Here is a 25,220-nt window from a genome sequence, read left to right on the forward strand (position 1 = left end):
TCAATTGTTTTCTTCATCGTTCGTCGTGTTTTCTTCGTCGAGATCCACCCTTTTTTTAGGAGAACGCGTGACATGACAAAAAGGCTTATATGTAATTAAAGATTCAAGCTTTCTCCTAAAAATAAACAAATGCTGAACCCTGTCTAGGGGCAGCTACATCTTAACATTTTAACTTCAGACTAATGAGGGCTATCGTTTTTTTGCTCACCAGTTGGCGCCTCTGTTGATGGTGGTCCAAAAGACTAAAGAACAGCTGTCAGTCATTGAAGTGACAAGTGACATTTCGAACTATGGAAAAGACCACCATCTACACTAGCGCCCCTAGCGGCGAATTCATACGCGTTAGCCCTCATTACAGGTTGCACTGAGGGCTATCGTTTATTTGCTCACCAGTTGGCGCCTCTGTTGATGGTGGTCCAAAAGACTAAAGAACAGCTGTCAGTCATTGAAGTGACAAGTGACATTTGACATTTCGAACTTTGCGAAGACCACCATCTACACTAGCGCCCATAGCGGCGAATGAGGGCTATCGTTTTTTTTGCTCACCAGTTGGCGCCTCTGTTGATGGTGGTCCAATGGTGGTCCAAAGAAGTCAAAGAAGTTCAAAGAACAGCTTCAACAGCTGTCAGCTGTCAGTCATTGTTATTATAGTGAATATATGGGCGTGACAAAGTTTTTAGTTTCAAATTATACTGAATAAGTACATACTGTATAAATATCAAGCATGCCGCAGTGTTGCGCAGTCCCGTTATGTGCGGAAAAAAAAGGTGGACATAGGTTTCCAAAGGATATCTCTCTCGCAAAGCAGTGGTTAGTTGCGATACGCAGGGCCAAGTATACCCCTTCAAAACATTCGCGTGTTTGTAAGAATCATTTCAGCCCTGACGATTATACGTTTCCTAAAGAAGCAAATACAGAAAATCGTAAGTGAATATTTCTTTTTCTGTGACAACATTACGCCCATGCTTTTTCAGATACCTACTTGATTTACCGTGACAAGTTTTACTTACATACTTTCATCCCTTGTAATCTTTTGTTGTCAAATTTTCAGCAAACCCTAAACTAATACCAAATGCGGTGCCCAGTCGATTTTCATGGAACCATGAAAGTGAAGAGAGAATGGGAATGAAAAGAAAACGTGCAGAGAAAGCTCTTAGGCGTCAAATGAAACGTGAAACTGCAACACTTTGTTCAAATACGGAGGAAAATGTATGTGAAGAACGTTTTACTTTTGAAGAAACATGCGTAGAAATAGACATTGAAAATACGTATAAAGATGTCTCAGTACAGTGCTCTTTATGCAAATGTGAAGAGAGCTTACCTGATATTCCCGATTTTGGCAAAACAAGAGAAGTAAAAGCGCATTAAACATGTTTCAAATTGAAAATCTGAAAGAACAGCCTGATAAAGTACAATTTTACACAGGTTTTGACAATTATAACCATTTTATGTTTATCTTCAACCTTTTCGGAGATGAAGTGAATAATTTAAAGTATTATCCATCATTGCAACCAGCTCGAGGAAAACATGCATTGACATCGTGTGACCAATTTTATTTAACACTAGTAAAATTGCGTAGAAATATGTGCAATGAAGAGATCTTTTCATTTTCAAATAAGCAATGCTACTGTAAGTAAGTATTTCATAACGTGGATAAATTCTCTTTACTGTAAGTTGAAAAATCTAAATGTATGGGTACCAAAGAAAACAATTGATGAAAATGTAATGTATCGATGGAAAAATAATACCTGTACAGTTATAATAGATTGCACCAAAACAAAAATAGAAAAACCTAAAAATCCAGCTTCACAACAAGCTTCATATTCCAACTACAAATCAGCCAACACACTGAAAGTATTGGTAGGAATTTCTGGCTCTGGATGTGTGACAGAGAGTTATTTGAAAAATGTGGTATAATAAATCTACTTCAAAAAGGGGACATTATTCTTGGTGACCGTGGTTTTAACATTCAGGATCTAGTTTGTCATATGGATGTTACAGTAAACATGCCACAGTTCCTGAATAAAGGCAGTAATCAGTTTGAAGCACACCAACTCAGAAAATCCAAAAAAAATTCATCTGAACGTATCAATGTTGAGCGTGTTATTGGTTTAGGAAAAACATTTAAAATTCTTAATAAGTTATCATCTAATTTGGTACCACTCGGAGGAAGAATCATTTTTGTGTGCTTCATGCTTGCCAATTTCAGGAAGAACATAATGTAAATGGGGATTTTGTACCGGTTATAGGTATTATTAAATAAAAGTAAAATGTAATTTGAATAATGTAAACCTTTTATTTATCCTTTCCATTCACAGTAACTATTACTGTAAGTGTCACTTATTATAGTGGACACACTAGCAGATCTGAGCACTGAAGCACCATGGCCATAGAGAAACAAGTAAGCATAGTGTTCACTTGATACAAAGTTAAAAACCTAAATAATAAGTTTTAATCGAGTATTGAGAAAACTTATATAATATGTGCCATTTTCAACGAAAAGGGTACTTATTGTCACTTGTCAGTAAGGCGCTATTTCCATATAGCTTCAATTAGAAATCAACCTTAGCGACTATGTGGTACCTTTTGCTTGAAAACGTCACATATTAAGATTTAAGCTTAATAAGTATTAATTTGTATGCTAGTTTTAAGCTTATTAATAATAGGTTTTACCCTCCCCTACAAATTAATATTATTAAGTAAGAAAACTCGTGTATCGAGTGAGCACTCTTAGCTTTTGTACTACCTACTTCAAGTTGTAACACTGTCTAGCTATTACAGGCATCATATAAGTTTGATAAAAATCAGTTACTTTTGGGACAATTACTTCTGAAATAAGCTTGGCATTTCGATTTACATATATCCTCTTTTCATCTTTATTTGTCCAAACAAATAATTCACCATACATCCTTTTAGTAACAAGTAATTGTGTTTGAATTTGAAAATAGTAAGGGCTGTTTTCTTTCAAGAAAAATTCACCATTGATCATAGGAATCATTTCAATATGCTTATAATTATCTGCACTGATAAAGTCATCTTTTATTGAATAAGGACATTTAACTTCCAATACGCTTAAGTCGCCAATTAATCCATCAGGTGAAGCTGCAATAGGTATATGGATATTTACTAGAAATAAATAATCCACAACGCTGGACTTTATTGTGTGACATAGACTCGTAGGCTTCAATAGCTGTGTTTTCTTTAATTTCCCCATTCCGTAGCTGCACTTGTAAATTTCTTGGGAGACAAATGTCTTCAGCATATTTTACTTTGTCTCTCCTATCTGTGAATTTGCATATATTAGATACATGAGAACCAGTTATCCTTAGACTTCGTTCACTATGCCAAATTTTATTTTGTGACTGTTGCCTTGTTTGTTGCTCTATTAAACTTGCTTCTTCTGGAAAAAAATAAGAACATATTAATTAAGGTACCCAAATTACTAATTCCATGCAGACGAAATAGCGGCCAAAAGCTATATGTGACGTTTTCAACCAAAAGGTACCACATTGTCGCTTGTCGATAAGGTTGATTTCTAATTATGCTATATGGAAATAGCGCCTTACTGACAAGCGACAATAAGTACCCTTTTGGTTGAAAATGGCATATATGTATATATATTATTATATATTAGGATTATAGGTAGTAGGGTATAGGTAGGTAGGTAAGTATAGGTAGTTGGGTAGGGGTAGGTATGGATATAGTTGTGCCGTTCTCAAGAACATTCTGCATTTTGTATGGGGAATATTCTTTAGAACAGCACAACTATAGGTATGGATATGTATGGTAACTCACAGTAATTCTATTTAAGATAATTTGGTCAAGGATAGGAAGATGAAGGTAATCATGGTCATTGGATACTCCACGCAGAGAAGCCACTTCAAACACACCGCTTATACCAAACCTTGTTTTCTCCAAAGAGCAATAGTTTATTACACTGTTTCTAACATGATCATTCCATTGTACAGTGCTGCAAGTATTATCAGGACGTGGATCAAAACACATATTATTTCGTTTTCGTTTTGTGACATTGTATTCTTGTATTTCAAATGAAATATCCATTGAGCTATTATTACTACGTTAGTACATTATACTTCAATGCTTAAGTATCTATGGGTGTTTTTTTTAAGTGTAGCCTAAAATTAGTCGGATAGTTAATTTCATAGTGCTAATTAACTACCTATACATATACCTACCTAACTTATAAATTGTATTGTATTGTATTTATTGTACTTAATTCATGCACCTAGTTTATACTGTTTATAGCATACGCCCACACATTTTCATGCATGTAACTAATGGGGTTGGCAACTGTCAAAGGTTTGCATAGATGGCGCCATTATAGCTTGCTCCTTTTTCTATGATATTTGGCTTAAAGGGCTGGCATTAAAAAAAACAAAAAAAATTACACAATTCTAGGGATTGACAGGGCAAGCTATGCTGGCGCCATCTGCTAAACACTTCGACCGGCCAACCCCATTGTTATAACACCATGGAGTCATTTCACTTAGGTATGTACTTAAGAGCGCGATCACACTGGCGATTTGCGACGCCACGAGCGCACAACGATCTCGATATCGCCGCGAGCGCGCAACGATTTCGCTGCGTACTGTCTGACATACTGGGATGCGAGCGAAATCTGCAGTGGCGTAGCGTGAACTAATCTAATCTAGCCGTGGGCGAAGTCGTATCTGCGAGGCCCTTTTCTTTCACTGTCCCCGAAGGGGCCTCGCGCGAGGCCCCCCTTGGGACGCGGGGCCGTGGGAAACGGCCCACTCCGCCCACGCCTAGCTACACCACTGGAAATCTGCGATGTAAAAAAATACTAACCAAAAGAAAAAATAAAACAACAAATAATTTTATATGAATCTCTTTATTAGCTACAACAAAATTTCGACATAAGAGCCACCTCTGAAAGGACAGTGGGTAAACAATACAATATGTATATGTTACGTATGTAATAGTGTATAAAACAATGTCTCTGTCGAAGCTCAGTTACGCATATATCACTACGTGCTGTGTATTCACATTTTTTTATATAATTTTAATTTCGGTTCAAGAAAATGTACTGTATAATTTGCCAGTAAGATAAGAACTGGAAAAGTTGGGAAATACAAAACTGGCAAGTATAATTATCGAAATCTACACATACTATGACAGCATTGATACATATAGTCGAACCCAAAAATATGTATACACTTTTGTACTTTTTTGTAATAAGGCAAATATTGTTAACATATCTTTGACATCGACTACCTACATTTTTATTACAATTTTTTCTTTATGTTTGTGTAATCAGGTACCTATGTACCTGAGTTTGGAAACATAAAAATAAATACAAAAATCATCGCCTTAGTTCAGAAAAAAACGTAAATAACGGCATTACCGAGACGACAAATCAAAACAAGGAAGGTTTAATTCTAGGGAGAATGCCTGTAGTTATTAAGGAGCAATTTCCCATGAAACTGATTAGTTAATTTGGGGACCGATTTTTGAATTTAGTGCGGTCGATTTCTTCACTCGAAAATCTGTGGTAAACGGCGAATTGATATTATTGAAATATGAGCTATTAGAAATTGGGAATCTAGTGGTATTGACCACTCATTGTCAATAATATTGGTAGAATTTAAATGCCTAGTTATGGAGACATATGGAAGGGAGCCACACGAAATCGAGCGCTCGAAATTAAAAAATCGCCCCGCAGATAGGTGATGTTTTACACAATTCAGTTATTATTTAATTATTCAATTTTTTTTGGTTAATGAATTGACTAAAAGGCGAAAAGGTTAAAAACTGCAATGTAAGTTTGTTGTTCTCTTGAACCGAAATAAAATTTTGTCTACAAAATAAATTAATAGTTATTTTCTATACATTAAATTGTAATTTATACTACATTTGTCGCTGCACAGTAATTTGACTAATACACATTTATTAAAAGCGACATAGCAACATGGAACTGAAAAAACATTCAACGAATTTTTTTAATTCCTTAAATTCCATTTTGGTGCTACTTGTAAATTAAAGGTTATAAAAAAATGCCTACAACTGTACAGAAACACGTTCAAAAATAGTTATATGTAAGATGATGTTTTGAGAATGTTAAATTTATCTAGGGAATATATTTTGGTACAAGTAAAGGAAAAATCACAAAATTTTATTGTAAGACGTCCTATTTTCTTATACTTTTCTTTTTTTATTGATTGACTTTGACGAGATGATTTTATAACGTGCCTGGCATTTTACAGATATTTAAATCCAAAATTATTGATACTGTGTGAAAAACCAAATTTTAAATATAAATTTTGATATTTTTCCTTTACTAATGCCAAATGTAATAATAGGACAAAATGAGGTGTTGTTTGTAAATCTATAAAGTAATCTATTTAGCAAATGTGCATTCTATATATAAATAATAGCGTTTTATAAAATAACTGTAGATTTCGTCGAGTGTTCGTAAAATATTAACTATTTTCTATATTTTTAATATTTACATGGAAGGCATGAGGCGTGTGCATTAAACATTCGTATATTTCGAAAAAAAGGACGTTTTTCTCTGAACAGTTCTTTACCTACCTCAGGTTATCCAGGAAAATATCATCACTTATCTAAATAACTAAACAACAATTAAAAAAGTAAGTTTTTTTTTCTTTACAAAAATATTTTCCTGGATCCGGATTTTGATTTCAAAATGTGGAGAACAGAATAAGTATTTTTATATTACAAAACTTTAGCCAATACAAAAACACGACAATATTTTTCATTACTCTACAACAGAACAATAACATTTAATTTAGAAATATCTTCTATATTTCATTTTAAATTATCAATATACCTTTTTTCTAAAATCTAAGCTACATAAAGACGTACACCATGTTTTGCTTTGCAACATCTAACCCTAGAAATACAATAGGTATAAAATTGAGCTTTATTGATATGTATCGTTAGAATCAATTTAGCAAAATTATTTATGTAAGTACTTCTAATGATATGTAATGTTTGCTGTGGCGGTTTACGCCAGGGCCCAAGTTTAAATATCTTATTAAATACTAAGGGTGTTCAAAACAATTTCAAAAGATTATGCGCTCTTTTTCAGATTACATAATTCAAAAAACATATATACAGCGACACATTATTAACGTACCATAATTTACTTATAATGATTTGTAATATAAAATAAATTAGATAAAGATATGTTATAAGACGTAATAATCATTATGTTGATAGTTCAGGACTAAAACTACAAACAATGTAAATTTTGTATTAAAAATTCTTGCTATTTAACCATTTTTAAACTTAGAATACAAATAAAATAAGATTGCGGTCAAAAGGTTCACAACTGTTTAACAACAAGCGTAGTTGTGCGCATCGCTTTACGCGGTAAGGTAAATGATCGGGACATTTACCTTACCGGATATAAGAAAATGTCAATTAAAAAAATCATTATTTTGTACGTGTTATGCTTTTTATATTATTAATATATATGATTGCTTGTTTTGTATCACGTTTTTTTTGGTTTGCTGAAAAATGGGCAATATATTTAGATAATTATAAACCTGCCAAGAGAAAACAGGTTACAATCTACGATTACCGTTCATTCAAATAATTGACAGTAGAGTCACTGTTTTTACCCTATATTTAAAGGTCCACCTTACAGACAAAACTGACATCTAATATATATATAAATTTAGCGCAAAAATTTAAAAGTTTCTCAACTAACAATTGTGATCAATGTTAAGTAATCGAAAATTCTCACTCATTCACTTTTAATATTATCTAAACTGCTCTATTGATTATTGAATTGAATCAAAAACACATTAACAAATTTAAACATTTTACTTTCTCATGCCGTAAACAATCTCGAGTGAAATTATACAAGTCACAAAAATAAAAACACATTTAAACAACTAACAAAAAATATTAGAGTTTTTGTACAACAAGTATCTAAACAGTTAAACACATTTAGTCTAGTCACTTGTCTAATATTCGTTAAAACTCTTTTAGAACACAAGACTCTAGTCTACTCCAAATTAAAGCTTCATTCTTTACCAATTTAACACGATTCGCACGTGTTGTGCCTGAAACACTGGCTTGTGTAAACCGATGCCACATTTGTTAAAAATGATATAAGGTAATTTTATTTCATAGAAAAATATCCAAAACTTAAGAATCATAATACGCTCGAATGCTTGGCCAGCCTAGATGTGACACATACTGGACGTACGTTAATATGTGAGAATAGTTTTATTTATTACAGTTTAGTTAGACCAAGATAAGTCTGCAGCGATTTTGATAGCACACGCAGTGCGTTATTTTAAACATCAAACTTCTATGAAATTATGACGTATAAATAACACTTGCACTGCGTATGCTATCAAAATCGTTGCAGACTTTTCTTGGTCTAGCTCTAGTATTTATACTACGTCGGTGGCAAACAAGCATACGGCCCGCCTGATGTTAATCAGTCTCCGTAGCCTGCAACAGGAGTTACATGCGCGTTGCCGACCCAACACTCCTCCCTCGTCAAGCTCTGCAACCTTACTCACCGGCAGGAACACAACACTATGAGTAGGGTCTAGTGATATTTGGCTGCGGTTTTCTGTAAGGAGTATCCACCTAATACTCCCTTTTTACGCTAACAGCGCACGATAATTAAACAATAATAACTTTTCCATAAATCAATTGGTATTTTTCAATAACATTGTGCTAATAAAATATAAATAAAGAGTTTGACCTTTTAACCTTATTCTTACTTTTCATAAGTTTCGCTCATCTGTACTTTGATCTGTGGATATAAATATTTATAACGATTTTAGATAAAGTTTAGCCTAATATATGTATAGTAGTCGGTTCACACAAGCCTTCTCCAGCATGTTCGCCTAATTAACGTAGAAGTATGAGTACAACCGCGGACAAACCACGGCAACCGGCACCAAGTTCTGAAAATGGGTCAGTTTCTAAATTGATCATTCAAAATCATTAAAATAATTGATGGTCCATCGTCAACGGTGTTAACCTTACAAGTCATTTACCTTAATACAAAGAAGGTCCACCAATTACTGTTAGTTCCACTTTTGCTTTTTTGCTTCAAATTAAATTTTATTTAAATGTTTAAATGACAATTTTTATTAGGTTGTTGCATAATACATTCGCTCTCGTAGTATTTTGTTTATGTATAAATCAATCAACGTGAGGTGCAGTGCAAAAGGTTAAAAGTAGATATGAATAATTAGAAAGAATAATCAGAGCAGGAAGTCAACAAATCATTTGACGATTTTGAATGAACAAATCAAAAACGCCTAATGTGAGCAAAAAAAAGAGTATTTCTAAACTCCTGGTTCAAAATTAATCGACATCACCCTACATTTTCCTATTATTGCTTTTTTTATAAAATGCACGAAACTCACGTCGTGCGTGCCGCTGCGTTGCTCGGCTTGTCCGTCGCATGCTAAGAAGGATGCAGCATTTGACATAACTTTTTTATACTATAGGTATATAATATTTCGCATAATTTCAAGTTCCATAATTTTTCATACCAACATATTATTCGCGTATAACGTAGTATTTACGTTGAATTTGTACAGCGTACACTGTGTAGAGTTTTAGGGCATGAAAATAGTAGGTATCTGCAAATACACATTTCTGTATCTCTGTTAAGTTTGTACAGTATATGTAACTGTACGACTGTACGTAAAGGTACGTAAAGTAAATGAGCTTCTTTACTGGGCCCAAAATTGTAATATATTCTGCTTCTTTGTCATTGTTTACAATCTTGACAGAGGTCTTTATTCGTATTTGTTACGTCGGGAATTGTTTTACAAAGATTAAGACTCCACGCTTATGTACGTGTATTCCTTAGTATAACTTGCTTCAAATATATTATGCTGATTAAATATGCTCATATTTGATCTTATTCTGAATAATAAATAATTAAAGCCTAAAATTTCAAAAATATCACACAATGGTATAAATATTATGTCAAACATTGCATACCCCGTGCTAAGTGCGTACATATAGACATGAATGCTACACAGTCATTGACAGAAAGGCATAGCAACTACTACAAATGGTACTACTTTATACCGGGGCCACACTGACGGGAAACGGCGGGAAACGCCGTTGATTATCGCGATAATCCCAGTGTGGCCGTATGAAAAACGTCGAATTAAAGCGATACTTAACGCGTTTCCCGCTTGTGTGGCCCCAGCAATACTGTTGAAAGAATTTGCGGGTTCAGAGCCACAGACAAGAGTTACCAGTCTTCCCTCGAAACGGTTTACTTTTGTTCTGGAATTATCTAGAACTCCATGCTTTTAATTATATTCATAATCTTGTATTTATGTAAATCTAGGACCAATATGATTCCATAAATAGAAATAACAACAGTATTTATTGAATAATGATGAATTAATGTTTTTTGATCGTAGCGTTAGCGAAGGTTTCCGTTTTATCTCCGGCTTTGCTTTCGTATGTCCGGATGTTCTCCTCTACAGGTCGCAATTCTTAGCCGATTCTCGTGAAATTTTGTGACCAGATTCTATGAATAAGCTGTTTTTTTGTCGATCCAGTTTTTGAAATATTTCAAACTGCGGAAATTGGCAGAAAAGACATTAGAACTCCAAGCTTTTATTTATCTTCATATCTTGTAGGTATGTAAATGTAGGAGTAATATGATTTTTATTAAATTTTAACCTTTTAATCGAATGGTTAAAATGTTAAAATTATTATAAATATAATTATTTTAAATAAAACTGTGAAAGGTGAAATATGTACTAACGGTAATGCACGATTTATAAATGTGGATTTTTAGATATTTTTACAAGTAAAACTGGCTTGTTCATTATTCGTCTATCAGTTCGCAGCACAAGAGATTTAGTTAAACTTCTTTCTTCGTAGCGGGTCTTAATTTTTAAGTAAGCCAGGTCAATAAAACTCCTTTACACCGCTCTTGTCAGAAGCAAGCTTGAAGCGGCTTGTGTTGTTTGGAACCCCTATGAAACAACCTATATCCTGCTGCTAGAGCGAGTGCAAAAGGCGTTTCTACGCTCCCTCTACAAAAAAATGTACGGATATTACCCATTTTTATACCCTACAAATTTTTTGCAGGGTACATTAGGTTTTAACTCACTTGAGGTGAGGCGAAATTACAGACTATGTACTTTAGCCAGTAGAATTTTACGTGGGGATTCTGACTGCCCCGAACTAGTAGCTCAGTTGCTGCGTCTTCCCTCACCGACTAGAGTTCTGTTTCGACCGCGTTGTCGCCATTTGTTAGCGCTGCCACCAGTACGAACTGTGTCCCGCCGTAAATCACCGAAGCCTTGCACCTGCTAAACTCGCTCCTCGAATCAGCACCAAACTGTGATGTGTTTGCGAGTGGATGGTTGGACGTGTGTTATGAATGCTTGAGGTTCTGCGAGACGAGGAATGAACGGCCTTCATCTGTTATATGTTAATTTAGATTTGTGTACTATGTGTATGAAATGTCTATTGGTTTCACAGTGCTTTGGATCACTGTTATGCTGTGAAATGTAATGAATAAAAAATAATAATAATAATAATAAGTTTAGTTACGAAAAGCATTAAGCTGTGTTTCTTTTATATCCACCCGAGCCCCGAGTTCTTTTCAAAAGAACATTTTAAAATCGTATATTAAACTATAACGGAATAAAAGACGGTTCCGAATTAAAAACTGCAGAAATTACTTTGGGTCTTAGGAGGCTATATTTAAAATACGTTTAACAATCCGTATAATACCCCATTGTCTGTAGCTCCACCGCATGCGTCAGCGTGGAACGAACGCCTAACAGTGTAAAAGGCGCAATAACTCCTATTTACAAAACCCAGCCTTAAAGATCGACCTACAAGCACCAGTTCTAAGTCGAAACGAAACCAAATACAATTAACTATACGTTAGTACTGCTCAGTCTTCATACTACTACTAGATTCAGTCCTAAGCTAACGGATTTTACAATCCCATAAGAAGAGGACGCGATTTTTCCAAAACTAAAATCACCAAAAAGCATCTCCGAATCAATAGTACATACAATTTCGTAATACACATCTCTAGAAAAATATTTAGGTATAATTACATCAGCAACAAGTACATTAAAATTAGTAAATATTGTAATACTCACAGCTTTTATGATATGTTTTATTTCCTTATAATTATGTACATCTATATAACTTATTTCTATTTTTTCATCGTGTTTCGGTGCGATACCTAAAGCGAGTGCGCGGTGCGGAGTACCAATGTATTTTACAACAGCTACTGTGCTAACACCCTTTAAAATAGATATAAAATCCGAAAAATATTTGTCTGGAACGCCCGATGTAGCCATCTCGAATAAATTCGATAAAGAATTGACGATCTTAATGATGATAATGTTGAGGATGCCGTTGAGGTTCAGAAGGATAGTGGCAAGGGTGATGAAGATATAGAGGTTCTTGATGGGCCTGGTGGCGGCAATGGCAGAGGAGGGGGGAGTGGGGTAAACCACGTCGACCTCGGCGATCTTGAAGATGGAGAGGAGCAGGTGGGAGGAGATGTCCTCGTGCTGGGAGTTGATGCGCGCTTTGACGATCTTTAGGACGTCGATGCACTCCTCCTGAACATATTAAATGATTATTTTAATTTTAAAAATTTATTTACTTAGAAGTATCGTATTATAATATTCAAAAGGTTTAATCCAAAAGAGTTTCCTTTTTCCGTGAAAGGATGATATGGTCCCTATCATTTGACACAGTACCCACACATGGACCTCGCCTGTTTTTGCGTAAACCTTCTGGATTCTGGATGAGACACATGCTTACGCCAAGTGGAGTTTATACATGTACTTTTTTTTTTCGTTTGACCTCGATCCCGCCTGATGGTAAGTGATGATGTGGTCTACGGTGGAGCACGCTTACCTATGAGATACCTATTAACTCTTGCCTTGAAGAGCTCCAAATTGTACTCATGCGGAAACACAAAAAAGAAGAAAAACAAAGAAGTACAGTATAAATGCATTGTTACCAGTACACTAGTTTCATAACTCCTATCCAGGGAAAAGGTGGTTGCTCTGTGCATTGATCACTTTTATGCATATGTATGCGTAAGTAAACTGTTGAGATGATATTTGCACCAGCTTCAAGTCAATTAATTCCTAGAGAATGAGCAGATGGAGATGTCTTCTATATTACTTATTGTTATTAGAAAATGAGAGAAATTACCTTTTCCTTGTCAAGCAAGGGCTCCCCGGCCTCTTTGAGCGCGTCTTGCTCCTTGGCGGGGATGCTGGCCGAAATGATCACGTTCTCGTTGCTGATGTTGAACAACGTCAGGGTGCAGTTCGTCTGAAACGCCAAGTATTAATCGAGATATTATGAAAATTATATTGAAATTATGTTATTGATATAAGGAATTTAATGCGATAAATGTGTCACGACGCGATATTGCAGAAGATCAAATTGAACAAGAATTAAGTAGGTACTTAAGTCGCCTAGTCACAAATAGGTTAGGTAACAGATTTTTCATGAATTCCTTGAGTTTGAACCTATAAATATCTGTGCAAATAGTTTGGTCACCGGAGCATAGGAAGATAAAATTATTCCATCTTGTTCTCAGGATAAGTTATTACTTATAATCCACATGATAAGAGCTAAACGTCAAAGCCAAAGGGAATTACTTCCTAAAGTGTACAGCACAAGTTAGAACCCTTACCTCTCGCTGCACCGTGTGCATGTAGCTTTGCAGCAACCTGACAGCATCCTCGGCCCCCAGCCCGGTGTGCGGTCGCAGGAGGGCTTCGTCCACCGAGCTGAACCCTAGCAACAGGTACACGCCTTCGGGGAGCTTGTATTCTCCTGGAAAATGTACAGGATCTAATAAAAATCGAGATGTTTGATATCAGAGAAATTTGGTATTTTATATACCAATTAGCTATGTAAAAAAAACTAACATTCGTGGTCACGGACTAGAATGATAAAATTAGCCACATACAAAAACTATCAGTAGCTAGGGAGGCTGCATCCGGACGCGGATCTGTTTTAAAATAAAATGAAGCCACCAGCGGTGACTCTTCGAACAGTTCTAACATATTGTTTGGATAATCTGGTGCTTATTAAAATCAGATTTTAAGAATGTTTAATTTAAGTCAGTAGAACAGAACTGGTATGAGAGAAATCGGCCGTCTAATAAAATATCTTACCAGGATTAGGCCTCATGCAGATGAACGAGCCCGAGTAGCAATAGCACCGTCCTCTGTAAGCCTGATATGCTGGCGCGGCGTGCGAGTAATGCGCGAGGCGGGATGAACACGGCGCTCGAGGCACGCAAGCCACCTTGCAGGATACTTGCAGACTGTGCTCGCACACGCACAGGTCCGTGCATTCGGCGAGCTCGGCGGAGCGGTACAGCTGGAATGTGATAAACAATTTAAATTGATCTACATGGCCAGCAGATGAGTTCTGGATTCAAATATGAGTTTTGGCAAACGTATCACATTTCTTGACTGACTAGATTAATATTTTTACGGCTGTCTTTTTGCGATAAATACGCTAACAGTGAGCGAGAAATTTGCGCATTAGTAAAGTATTCGGTAAACCTGGACGGACTTAGATACTTCTAAATTTTTGAATAAATGATCAAAAAAAATTTGATATCTGAAGAAAATTGTCTGCAGACTTGACGTTGGCTGTATAAACATCATTAGATCAGAGAATTACCGCTGATAATATAAAAGTAGCGTTAATTAATAAGTTCTAGGACACTACTTGACATAAAGGCAGCAAAATGCTATTATTCTTATACAGCTACAAACTATACTCACCCTCCTCGTCTCTCCCATCTTAATATACTGCGCCTCATCATCGCTCTCAGGCTTCTTCACTATACAATACTTCGTCGGCTCTAGCGTCGTCGTCGGTCGAGGCGTAGTTGTAGTGGTAGTGGTAGTGGTTGTGGTGGTGGTTGTGGTGGTGGTGGTGGTGGTGGTGGGGGCCTCGGTGGTCTCGATGATGAGCGGGGCGACGGGCTCGGAGATCTCTTCGGGGATTTCGGGGCGGATGGTCTGGTCGGAGCGGGTGGTTATTGGGCTGAGGCGGTTGTCCTGGAAGATAAAGTTACACAATGTTAGAGTACTAGCAGTGTCCACCGATTTATACCGTCTAATTCAATTTCGAACAAAAAAAATGTCGGGCCGCCCGTCGCGCGCAAGCAAATGTGTCGCAGATTTTGAATTTCGAAGGAGAATTATAAATTGTTCGAAGTTGGACTACTGGGTCTAAAAGACACCTTTCTTATACTGTGGTAGGTACCTACTAGTGGCTGTGAGCTGTAGACCTCGCGTTATGCTTAGAAAGTGTAAAAGTGAAAAATACTTAGTTCGTCGAGTCGTTATCACAGTAAACTAACAATGCTCAAGCGCTATAGACGCTAATGGCGCTTAAGTCCTTAATGACAATTTCCGCATTGTGAAAAAAATCCAAAAACCAGTTCGACAAAAAAAAAACAATTTAATCATAGAATCTGGTCACATAATTTCACGAGAGTCGGTAAAGAATTGCGACCTGTAGAGGAGAACATGCGGACATACAAGCAAATACTGCTAGAAAATACTATATATTGTATGGACGAATTCCTGAAACCATGAACTTGTATTGTTTGTTTTAATATCTCGTATTTTATAATGTACTCTTGACGATCATAATATTAATTATTATATCTATATTGACATAATAATTTATAATGTAATGTAATATTATGAAATAAATAAATATCATATCATATCATATCATAGGCACGAAAACAAAATGCCAGAGTTAAAACGGAGAACTTCGCTAACGTTTCGGTCAATAAGGAAGTTATAAAGTATGTATCAAGAGTTCCAATGAGTTTCAATTCTCTATCGAACTGATTATAGACTTAAATTGATTTATTTTATGATCAACATACACAAAGGTACCTGATACAGTGGGTTCATGTGTCAGAAAAATCTTACCTGGGGTTGCGGAGGAATGACCTGCGCTACGTGGGTGGTGTGGCGGTGGTGGTTAGTGGTGTGGTGTAACGCCGGCGCGGGCGCCACGGTGATGACACCATCGTCGTAGAGTGAGGTGGTAATCATGTGGCCGTAGGTCTTCACGTGGTAGTCGCTCTGCGATTCCACTGGAATAAAGGAAGGTTGAATTTATGGTTTAATATTCTGATATTACATGATGAGATACTTACATGGTAGAATGCCAGATAATGTCAGTTAGACTCTAACTGTAAGGCCTGAGTGGACGCTCAAAGCGGAGCGTTCGGCGGGGCGTGCAGCACAAGTGATGTGAGCAGCGTGCACTAAGGCCGCTCCTATACGTTTGCATTTGTTTAACATGCACGCTGCACGCCGCGCCCCGCTGCACGCTCAACTCGAGCGTCCACACAGGCCTTACACAAAAATGTCTATTTATGAGCGTCTGATTAGAGTAAAGACATAATATATAAGTACCTAAGTTATGTTATCCTTGTCCTAGTTCAACAACGGCGTCGGTGACTGGCAACATAAAACTGAAAGACGCCAAGAGTAGAAGCAAGAACACACTCAAACATGACCACTTGCCGCTAGCCGCTGTATCTTTCCGACGCTATGAAATGTCGTGGCAGGATTGTAATACCTAAGAAGATAATATCTAATTTATACTTTGCACACACTGGTACAATCACCTAGGTCTCACAGACGCAATAGGGTTAAGCTACATCTCAATCTTTCTGCCACAGCCTGCAGAGACAATCATACAGGCTGGGCGAAGTCCGTCCCCCAACACGCGCAAGCGGCCTCCCCAGCACGGCTAGACACTACGCCTAGGTATAGTACAGACACTTTAACAGTTCTATCGCTCACCGACGCAAGGATTCAGCCACAGCAGCCTCTGCCAACCGAGACAGTCGTACAGCTGCGCGAAGTCCGTGCCCCTGCACGCGCAAGCGGCCCGCAGTTGAGTCCCCAGCACGGCTAGCACGGCGGCGCGACAGGCCGCGGGTGCGCCCGCGCAGCCTTGGGTCACGGCGTCCACGGCGCACCATTGCTCGTAGCTCTCTAGGCGAAGTCTGAAAAAATAAATAAGATGTAGTTAATATGTGAAATCTTTTTAGTGACCAAAGTACAAAGTATGATTTATTTTATAGGTAGGTAGATCTAATGACTGCTTCTGACGTAAAATGGAGGAGACTCCAGAAGACTTTAATATTTTATCATTTATTTCTGGTGTACCGTACCGTTCGTTCCGTATTTTTTTTTTTTTTTTTTTTTTTTTTTTTTTTTTTTTTTTTATTATAAACTGATCGGCGATTGGCCCTAGTCACACCTGATGGAAAGTGAAGACAGGGCCTAAGATGGAGCTCACCGGTTCAGTAACAGCCTATTCACTCTTGTTTTAAAGAGACCGAGGTCATATTGATCAGGGAATACAGATGGCGGGAGCGCATTCCATTCCTTAGCCGTCCGTACCAAAAAGGAGGAGGCAAAACGTTTCGTCCGAACGAATGGAATGTGGACCACGAACGGGTGCATACGCTCCCCGCGCCTGGATGTCCGATGATGGAAAGGGGAAGGTGGGATCAGGTCGTGCAGTTCCTGTGCGCACTCCCCGAAATGTATCCGATAGAACACCGATAGGCAAGCGACTCGTCGGCGATGCTCAAGGCTCTGTATCCCTGACTTGACCGATGGATCATCACCAAAGAGTCTATGAGCCCGGCGCTCTACCGAGTCCAGGGCCGCCAGCTGATACTTGGCAGAACCGTCCCATAGGTGGGAGCAGTATTCCATGCACGAGCGTACCTGTGCTTGGTATAGGGAGAGAAGCTGATTCGGCGTGAAATACCGCTTCACCTTAAATAGGACACCAAGTTTTTTGGCAGCAGTTTTAGCCCTAGACTCAATAGTCGACCCGAAGTTTAAGTTTGATTTTAAACTTAGACCGAGAAGCTCTAAAGTGTTGGTCACGGGAAGGGACACATTTCGGAAAGTGGGAGCCAAGGTAAACTGGCTCCGTTTTGCAGTGAAAAGACACGCCTGTGTTTTAGTGGCGTTGAATCCAACCAAGTTGGCCTCGCCCCATTCGGACACGGCATCCAAGGACAGATTCAATCGCTCCACCATGGTCTCCCTGAGGATCTTGGTGTCAGCTACACTGACCCTCGCGTCACCAAGGTATCTCTCCGTAACCGTGCTGTCATCCGCGTACCCAAAGATACCGGGCTTGAGCAGATCGTTGATGTGCAGCAGAAAGAGGGTCGCGGAGAGGACTGAACCCTGAGGTACCCCGGCATTAATAGCCAAAAGATCAGACGAGCATCCATCTAGGACAACTCGAATAGATCGGTCCCTCAGGAAATCAGTGATCCAGGAGCGCAGGCCAGAGGAGATCCCATACGCAGAAAGCTTGCTAATTAGGCTGTCGTGCCAGACTCTGTCAAAAGCCTTGGAAATGTCGAGGGACACGGCGATAGCCTCACCATGTCTCTCGATGGCCTCGCCCCATAGGTGGGTGGCATAAATCAGAAGGTCCCCAGTAGACCGATTCCGGCGAAAACCGTATTGCCGATCACTGAGGAGATCGTTACCTTCGAGATATGCCAGGAGCTTGGTGTTCAGAACACGCTCCATAATCTTACAAAGTATGGAGGTGATCGCGATAGGTCGATAATTTGACGGGTCAGCACGACTACCCTTCTTAGGTACAGGCTGTACGTTTGCAAGCTTCCACGACTCGGGGACTTGACCCGACCTCAGGGAAAGACGATACAGGCGTGTCAGTACTGGAGACAACTCAGGCGCACAAGTTTTCAACACAATCGCTGGAACTCCATCAGGACCACTAGCTTTGTTCACGTCTAGACAGCGCAGTGCTTTCAATACCTCCCTTTGGTGTATTTTTACTTCGGGCATTGAAGCACCAAAGGTAGGCAAGGAGGGAGGCTTAGCGACGCCAGCGTCCAGACGCGAATTTTCTGCGAAAAGAGAGGCAAACAGGTTTGCCTTGTCTTTCGCTGTATGCGCCAGTGATCCATCTGGCCTCAGCAATGGAGGTAAAGAGGGGCGACAGAAATTCGACTCAACCGACTTTGCCAGCGACCAAAACGCCTTACTCCCTGACGGGTAAGAGGCTAGCTTGGCGCCTACACGGCGAACGTGAAGAAATCGGGCTTTCCGTATAACCTTCTTGCAAGACTTAGCTGCTCTATTGAACGACTGCTTCTTTGCCTGTACATCCGGATCTTTACGACTACGAGCATCAGCCCACGATAAATAAGCCGCGTGCTTAAGGGCTTCTGCCCGGTCACACTCGGCGTTGAACCACGGACGAGCTGTGCCTCCGGTTGCTACGTCTGAGTAGGGAATATAGTATTCCATGCCCAGACGCAACACATCGGTGATAGCATTCGCACAGATCGACGGATCATCACTGATGAAACAGGTTTGCTGCCAAGGATAAGACGCAAAGAAGTGCCGCATCTCATCCCAGTCTGCTGACTTGTATCGCCACACTCGGCGTGAGCCTCTAGGGCTACGATCCTGCGGGGAATGGAACGACACAGATTTCACCAGACAGTGGTCAGAGGTTCCCAAGGGGGATGACACAGACACATTGTACCTGTCTGGGTCTGTTGTCAGCAGAAGGTCCAAGCAATTGGGTGTGTGGCCAGCAACGTCCGGAACACGAGTTGGCTGGTCGACCAGTTGGGTGAGATCGAGAGATTTAGATTTAGATTTTAATAAAATACCCAATTAATAATTATATTTAATTGCTGTGGCTGTGCACGCTTGGGCATAAATCTGAACATTTCATTGTCATGACTCATGACTCGTCAACCAGAAATTAAATGTCAACTGTCAAGTTCTTTAAATATATTTAGAAGTAACCGTAAATAACATATTAATGTAACTTACAAGTGTAACACAATGCCCGAATAATCGTTAATAATAGTCTCGGTCTCAAATGTAGGTGTAGTACATAATTTATAATATCTAAAGTAGACTTCGACAACTAAAAAGTGTGACCGAAGGTCAAACTACAAAATTCCACCTCGTTCTGATAACGGAAGTAACGACGTTATACGACGGGAGTAATGACAATATGACAGTGACAATAATCTTATTCAATGTATCAATATGGTAACTAGCGTAAGCGAGATGTACCTATGTAGTTGGGTTTGATGCTTCGCAGGAAGGACTCGACGGAAATATACATATCTAAAGAGATATATGTACATATAGCTGGGAATGATCCATAATCATGACCAAGCCGTCAATTAGTGACCTACTAACCCATACCGAAGGGTACGAAACACTAAAAACTGATTTCCATAATGCATATTTTAATAGGTACATGTTTAATTCACTAGCCCTTTCATCGAAAGGTGTTCGTTAACAAGGTGACGAAACACGACCACTACGAAGAATTTTATTACACAAGCTTTTATTTAAGTACTTATAAGTTTTCTTTAGGTACGTAGTTTTGCCTGATTTTGTTTACCTATCTCATGTAAATATCAGAAACAGAAAAGAACTTAGAAAAGTAAATCTTTGTAATGTCCTCGAATATCTATAGGTACTATCATTACAATTCGAAAACTGATCCTGCCGCTCGTATACTCCGCGGACAAAACACGAAGAAAAATCCAGCGATGACGACTCAAACCGTAAAGATTACACTCAAAGCAATCAAAAATTTACCCGAAAAACGGCGCAGTTATGATTCCAACCTAAATAATAAAACAGCCCTGAAATTCGCATTCAAAGTTCAAATATACTTTATTCATGTAGGTCTAGCAACAAGCACTTATGAATAGTAAGTAGTATATACACATATATTATCTTAAGCTTAATTATTAGAGCAATTTAATACTAAGAGTTTCACAAAAAGATCGTCAAACATTTTTTTTATAAAATATACTAGTCTAGAATGTTTCTAGAATAAAATCTAAATGTCAAAAAAAATCACAACAAAAGAAGTACATACATTGGAATATCCATTTATTTATAAATAATAAATAATTAATCATTTCGAATCACAATTAATCCCACGTTATATTAATATTCATGTAGTCTTGTGTGGTATAATAAGCTTTAGAAATAAGTTTACGCTTTACATAATTCTTAAATTTATTAATTGATAATTCAGTAATATGGTTTGGAAGTTTATTATAAAATCTTACTTAATTACCCATTAATGATTTTTTTATTTTATGGAGCCGAGTTAAGGGCTTTGCGAGCTTATGTTTATTTCTAGTATTTTATTACGAATGTCACAATTTTTCCTAAAATTAACAATATTTTTATGTACATACAGAATATTGTCATAAATATATCGACAGTGCACTGCCATTATGTCAATTTCCTTAAATGTATCTCTAAGTGAGTCACTAAGGTTCATTTTATAATAGCCCTCTTCTGCAGAACAAAAATGGTATTTATCTCTGAAGCTCCACCCCACAGTAAAATACCATATGACAATGCTATGCTATGGAAGTAACTAAAATATACTAATCGAGCTGTTGCACATGCCTTACGTTACTACTAGTGACAAACTTAATACGTTTAGTCTTTTTCTCATTTAACAATGAATTAAGTATACCCTTCAAACGGTAAATAAATATCTAATGCCGAGCGAGAATATGCGAAATCTCAACGAGGAATAATTCAGCATCCATTTTCGGATGCCGGAGTGACAGATCGGAGAACGGTTGTATCACTGTCTGACAAGGATAACGCATATTGTAGGTTGACTTGTGTTCCCACGTTTTTATAAAAAAAAATCCACGTAGAATCTATTCAATCTCTTAGGAGGGTTAAGGATGATTCACGTTAAAACGGTTTGGGTCCGGGCCGAGGCATCCGACACTTCGTTTTCTATAGACTGTCCGTTCCGAGCCTCGGTGATTACGTGATGATTTCTATAGAAAACGCACATGTCGGACGCCTGCGCCCGGACCCGGAGCGTTCTAGCGTAAGTCAGCCATTATGGATTGCATCAAATCGTCTATAATTATTGTACGGGAAGTTTTATAGTTTTCTGGAGATTGTGCTCCGTAGATTCTGGTTAGGTGGTTAGTGCATATTACGGTATTCCGCATAAACTTTCACCTGCTAAAGCTTTAGATCTTCTTATAGACGATCTAACTAAAAATTTAAAAAATCTCAGTTATGTCCTACGCCATTCTTCTTTAAAGTTTACGAAAAGAGACAATTTTTTTTTGTCATAGTGGCAAGAAATCTTTCAAGCTTATTTTCCACTAGCCTGTCTATTACTAGCAAAAAATAAATTGCAAAATATGAACAAACGTCTGAAATAAATGAATTTTATTTATTTTTATTTAAATGCCCATTGTGGAAGTTCAAAAGTTCAAAGTTCAAATCACTTACATTGCCTAGAACTGTTTTGTTATTTAGGCAAAAATAACTATAAATTGCAGTAGCTGTTCCATTCGCCCCTGCAACAGTTACGTGAAGGCAGAGGCGAAATATCTGCAAATCTATCGCGCTGTTTGCCCGCTACAAACGCAAACCTCGCTAGGACTCATCTGAATTAAAACACATTTTCTCATTAATTTCATACTTTAGCTGCGAATTTCTGTGCCTTAGACGCAGAGAGACCTAAGTTAACATCACTTTGAGCGATTCTCGGATTTAAGCAATAGCATAAGGCGTATTGTACGTTGTAAAATTATTTTAAGCTATGAAACTCAGTTCCTGGCTGAGAACCCAAACTGAACTATGATCCCGTAAATTTTGTACGATTTTAGGATTTAAACGTGTAGCAAAAGCTAGTATAATCGCGTGTCGCGTTAGGATTGCAAAATTTCTAGTTTCGCTTACAATAGTAAAAGGTTAGGCGAATATGTAATGTATCTTGGTTTAACAGTCTTTGTTTCGTTTCGTTTTTAATGGGGTTTTAGTTTTAACTTTTAAATAACGTAGATAACAAAAAAAGATTTAAATTTTGAAAACCGAATTTTAGGCTAGATTGTAGATGGCCGATGGTGGATTTTTTTGACCCGAATATCATCAAGATAATTTTCGGTGAAGAAGGAATTCAGTATAAATACTCATAAATTTATTTACACTTTACGCATAAGAGAAAAAACGTTCTCGTTCTCCATCAATATATGTAGATGGTTGAGCGTAAAGAAAACTTTTTGCAACATAACTGAGCGTATTTTTTTATTCTGATGTCACATCATTGGAGCTACGATCATGGAAACCTACATGATGCCAACGGCCGCTTTCTATCACCGCACCGCTCGCCATCGGCAGGGTGTTCATCCTCACACCCTAGAACCTAAATGGTCGCGTACTGTGCGGTTTAAGGTATTTCCTCCCGTGGACGCTTCGGCTATGGAATGAGCTCCCTGCCGAGGTTTTCCCGAGGGGCTACAGTATGCTCTACAGTATCCACTATCTGTCCCTTCCTCAAACTCGTTAATTATTAGATTCTGTCTGTCTATCTGTATTGTGTGATATGTGTATGTATGTATGTATGAATATATATATATATATATATATATATATATATATATATATATATATATATTTATTGTATATATTACATTTATGCATGTATTGATATTGTTATATATTTAGTTGTGCTGATATATTTTTTTTTCCTGTACTCGTTCTCCATTTATTTTTGCTACCCTTATACATATTTCTTCCTTGCGCTAATTTCTACTACCTGAAGGTTGTCTGGAAGAGATCGCTTTTAAGCGATAAGACCGCCTGTTGCTGCTTAGTTTTTTATGTTAATTTGCTGTATTTAATCATGTTTCATTGTGCACAATAAAGAATATTATTATTATTATTATTTGTATCTCATATAAACTCACGGGTATATACATCCCGGTCATTTGATAGGCGTGCGTGGGGATACAGATCCAACACGTAGAGGCCCTTTGGAGAAGTTTGCTGTTATGTAATACACCTGCTAGAACCCATTCACGGGTACAAATAGATACCCGTAAATCGGTTCCAACAGGCGTAGGGGCTATTATAAAAACAGTGGAAAAGAGTGCCGGTTATGGTGTTGAAGTTTGGCTGGTCAAAAGATTGGGCTATTGCTGAGAGGTCCGGACACCTGCCATAACAATGTTGTACACGTTATCGAGGCAGGCGGTGACTCGCCGCTGACTAGATGGGCCCCTGAAACTGCCGTCGTGAAGACGACCAGGAGCAACACCGGTGTGAGCGGCTCAGGGGTGTCGAGAGGTGTGCGCCGCTTTCTACCCAGTGGCTGTTACCAGCCACTGTGCCAACTCGCGTCTTATGCATCTTTCACTTCCACCCCTGGAGCATATTGTAATGTTTAGTAATAAAACGTTTCTTCAGTTAACACCGAGTTTATTATAATAATCCTTTAATGTTTCGTTTACACAAGCACCACCATTGATCGTCCAGACAAGAGAGAGAGATCTAATATTGCTAATCCTATAGTTACACAGTTCATTATAATCTGACAGCGTCTGTACTCAGAAACGACGCTCGTTGTCCCCCCACTCCCGTATGCATTGGGTCATTATAAGCAGTCTGTAGTTGCGTTCTGTTACAAGCATACATTACTACATCATCCCCCTTTTACAAAAAATAAAAAATAAAATCATAAGCTAAGTAGACCAACAAAACAGTCTTACAAACTCAAATCATCCTTAACTTAAGTTACAGCAAAGAAATGCAATGCTCCCGCACTACACATTCACAACAAACACAGTAACACCGAATTATTGAGGTCGAACATGAAATGAAGTTCTAGTATATCTAGAACCATAACTATCTTCTATATTATGAGATCTAAAATTATTATTACTAACAATTTTACCCAACAACCATTTCTTAGAACTAGGGTCTATTTTAAACCAAACATTTTGGCCTACTTGAAAATGAGGCTTCTCTTTAGTATTTTTATTATAATTAGTTATGTTTCTATTCCTAACTTTATCAAATTCCATCTTAGTATTATAATTTAACTTTGGTTTCAAATATGTATAAGTACAAGGTAATTTTGTTTTTAAATTCCTATTCATCATTAATTGAGAAGGTGTAAAATGTGTGCCCGATACAGGAGATGATCTATATTTTAACAAAGCCATTCTATAGTCTGTTTTATCTTCATTACATTTTGTTAACATTTTTTTAGCAATTTGCACCCCTCGTTCTGCCATACCATTGGACTGTGCATATCTTGAACTTGAGTAAATGAATTTA

General features: G+C 37.8%; 1 protein-coding gene across 3 annotated transcripts in view; it reads right to left on the bottom strand.

Annotated features, from left to right (window-relative positions):
* Positions 1-11,465: 11,465 nt before the first annotated feature.
* LOC134751391 (uncharacterized) overlaps positions 11,466-25,220 on the bottom strand; it is a 277,631-nt gene continuing 263,876 nt past the window's right edge. For 2 of the 3 annotated variants that reach the window (XM_063686769.1, XM_063686767.1), the window contains 7 exons: positions 16,863-17,068; positions 15,978-16,144; positions 14,808-15,086; positions 14,187-14,394; positions 13,700-13,842; positions 13,210-13,332; positions 11,466-12,605 (listed from right to left, as the gene is read on the bottom strand). In XM_063686769.1, the coding sequence (XP_063542839.1) occupies positions 11,928-12,605; positions 13,210-13,332; positions 13,700-13,842; positions 14,187-14,394; positions 14,808-15,086; positions 15,978-16,144; positions 16,863-17,068 (1,804 nt within the window). In that variant the 3' untranslated portion in view covers positions 11,466-11,927. The remainder of the gene's footprint in view (positions 12,606-13,209; positions 13,333-13,699; positions 13,843-14,186; positions 14,395-14,807; positions 15,087-15,977; positions 16,145-16,862; positions 17,069-25,220) is intronic. The other variant, XM_063686770.1, reaches the window with a different exon arrangement.

This window comes from Cydia strobilella, chromosome 22 (genome assembly GCF_947568885.1).
Source record: "Cydia strobilella chromosome 22, ilCydStro3.1, whole genome shotgun sequence".
In the NCBI taxonomy this organism is placed as follows: Eukaryota; Metazoa; Arthropoda; class Insecta; order Lepidoptera; family Tortricidae; genus Cydia; species Cydia strobilella.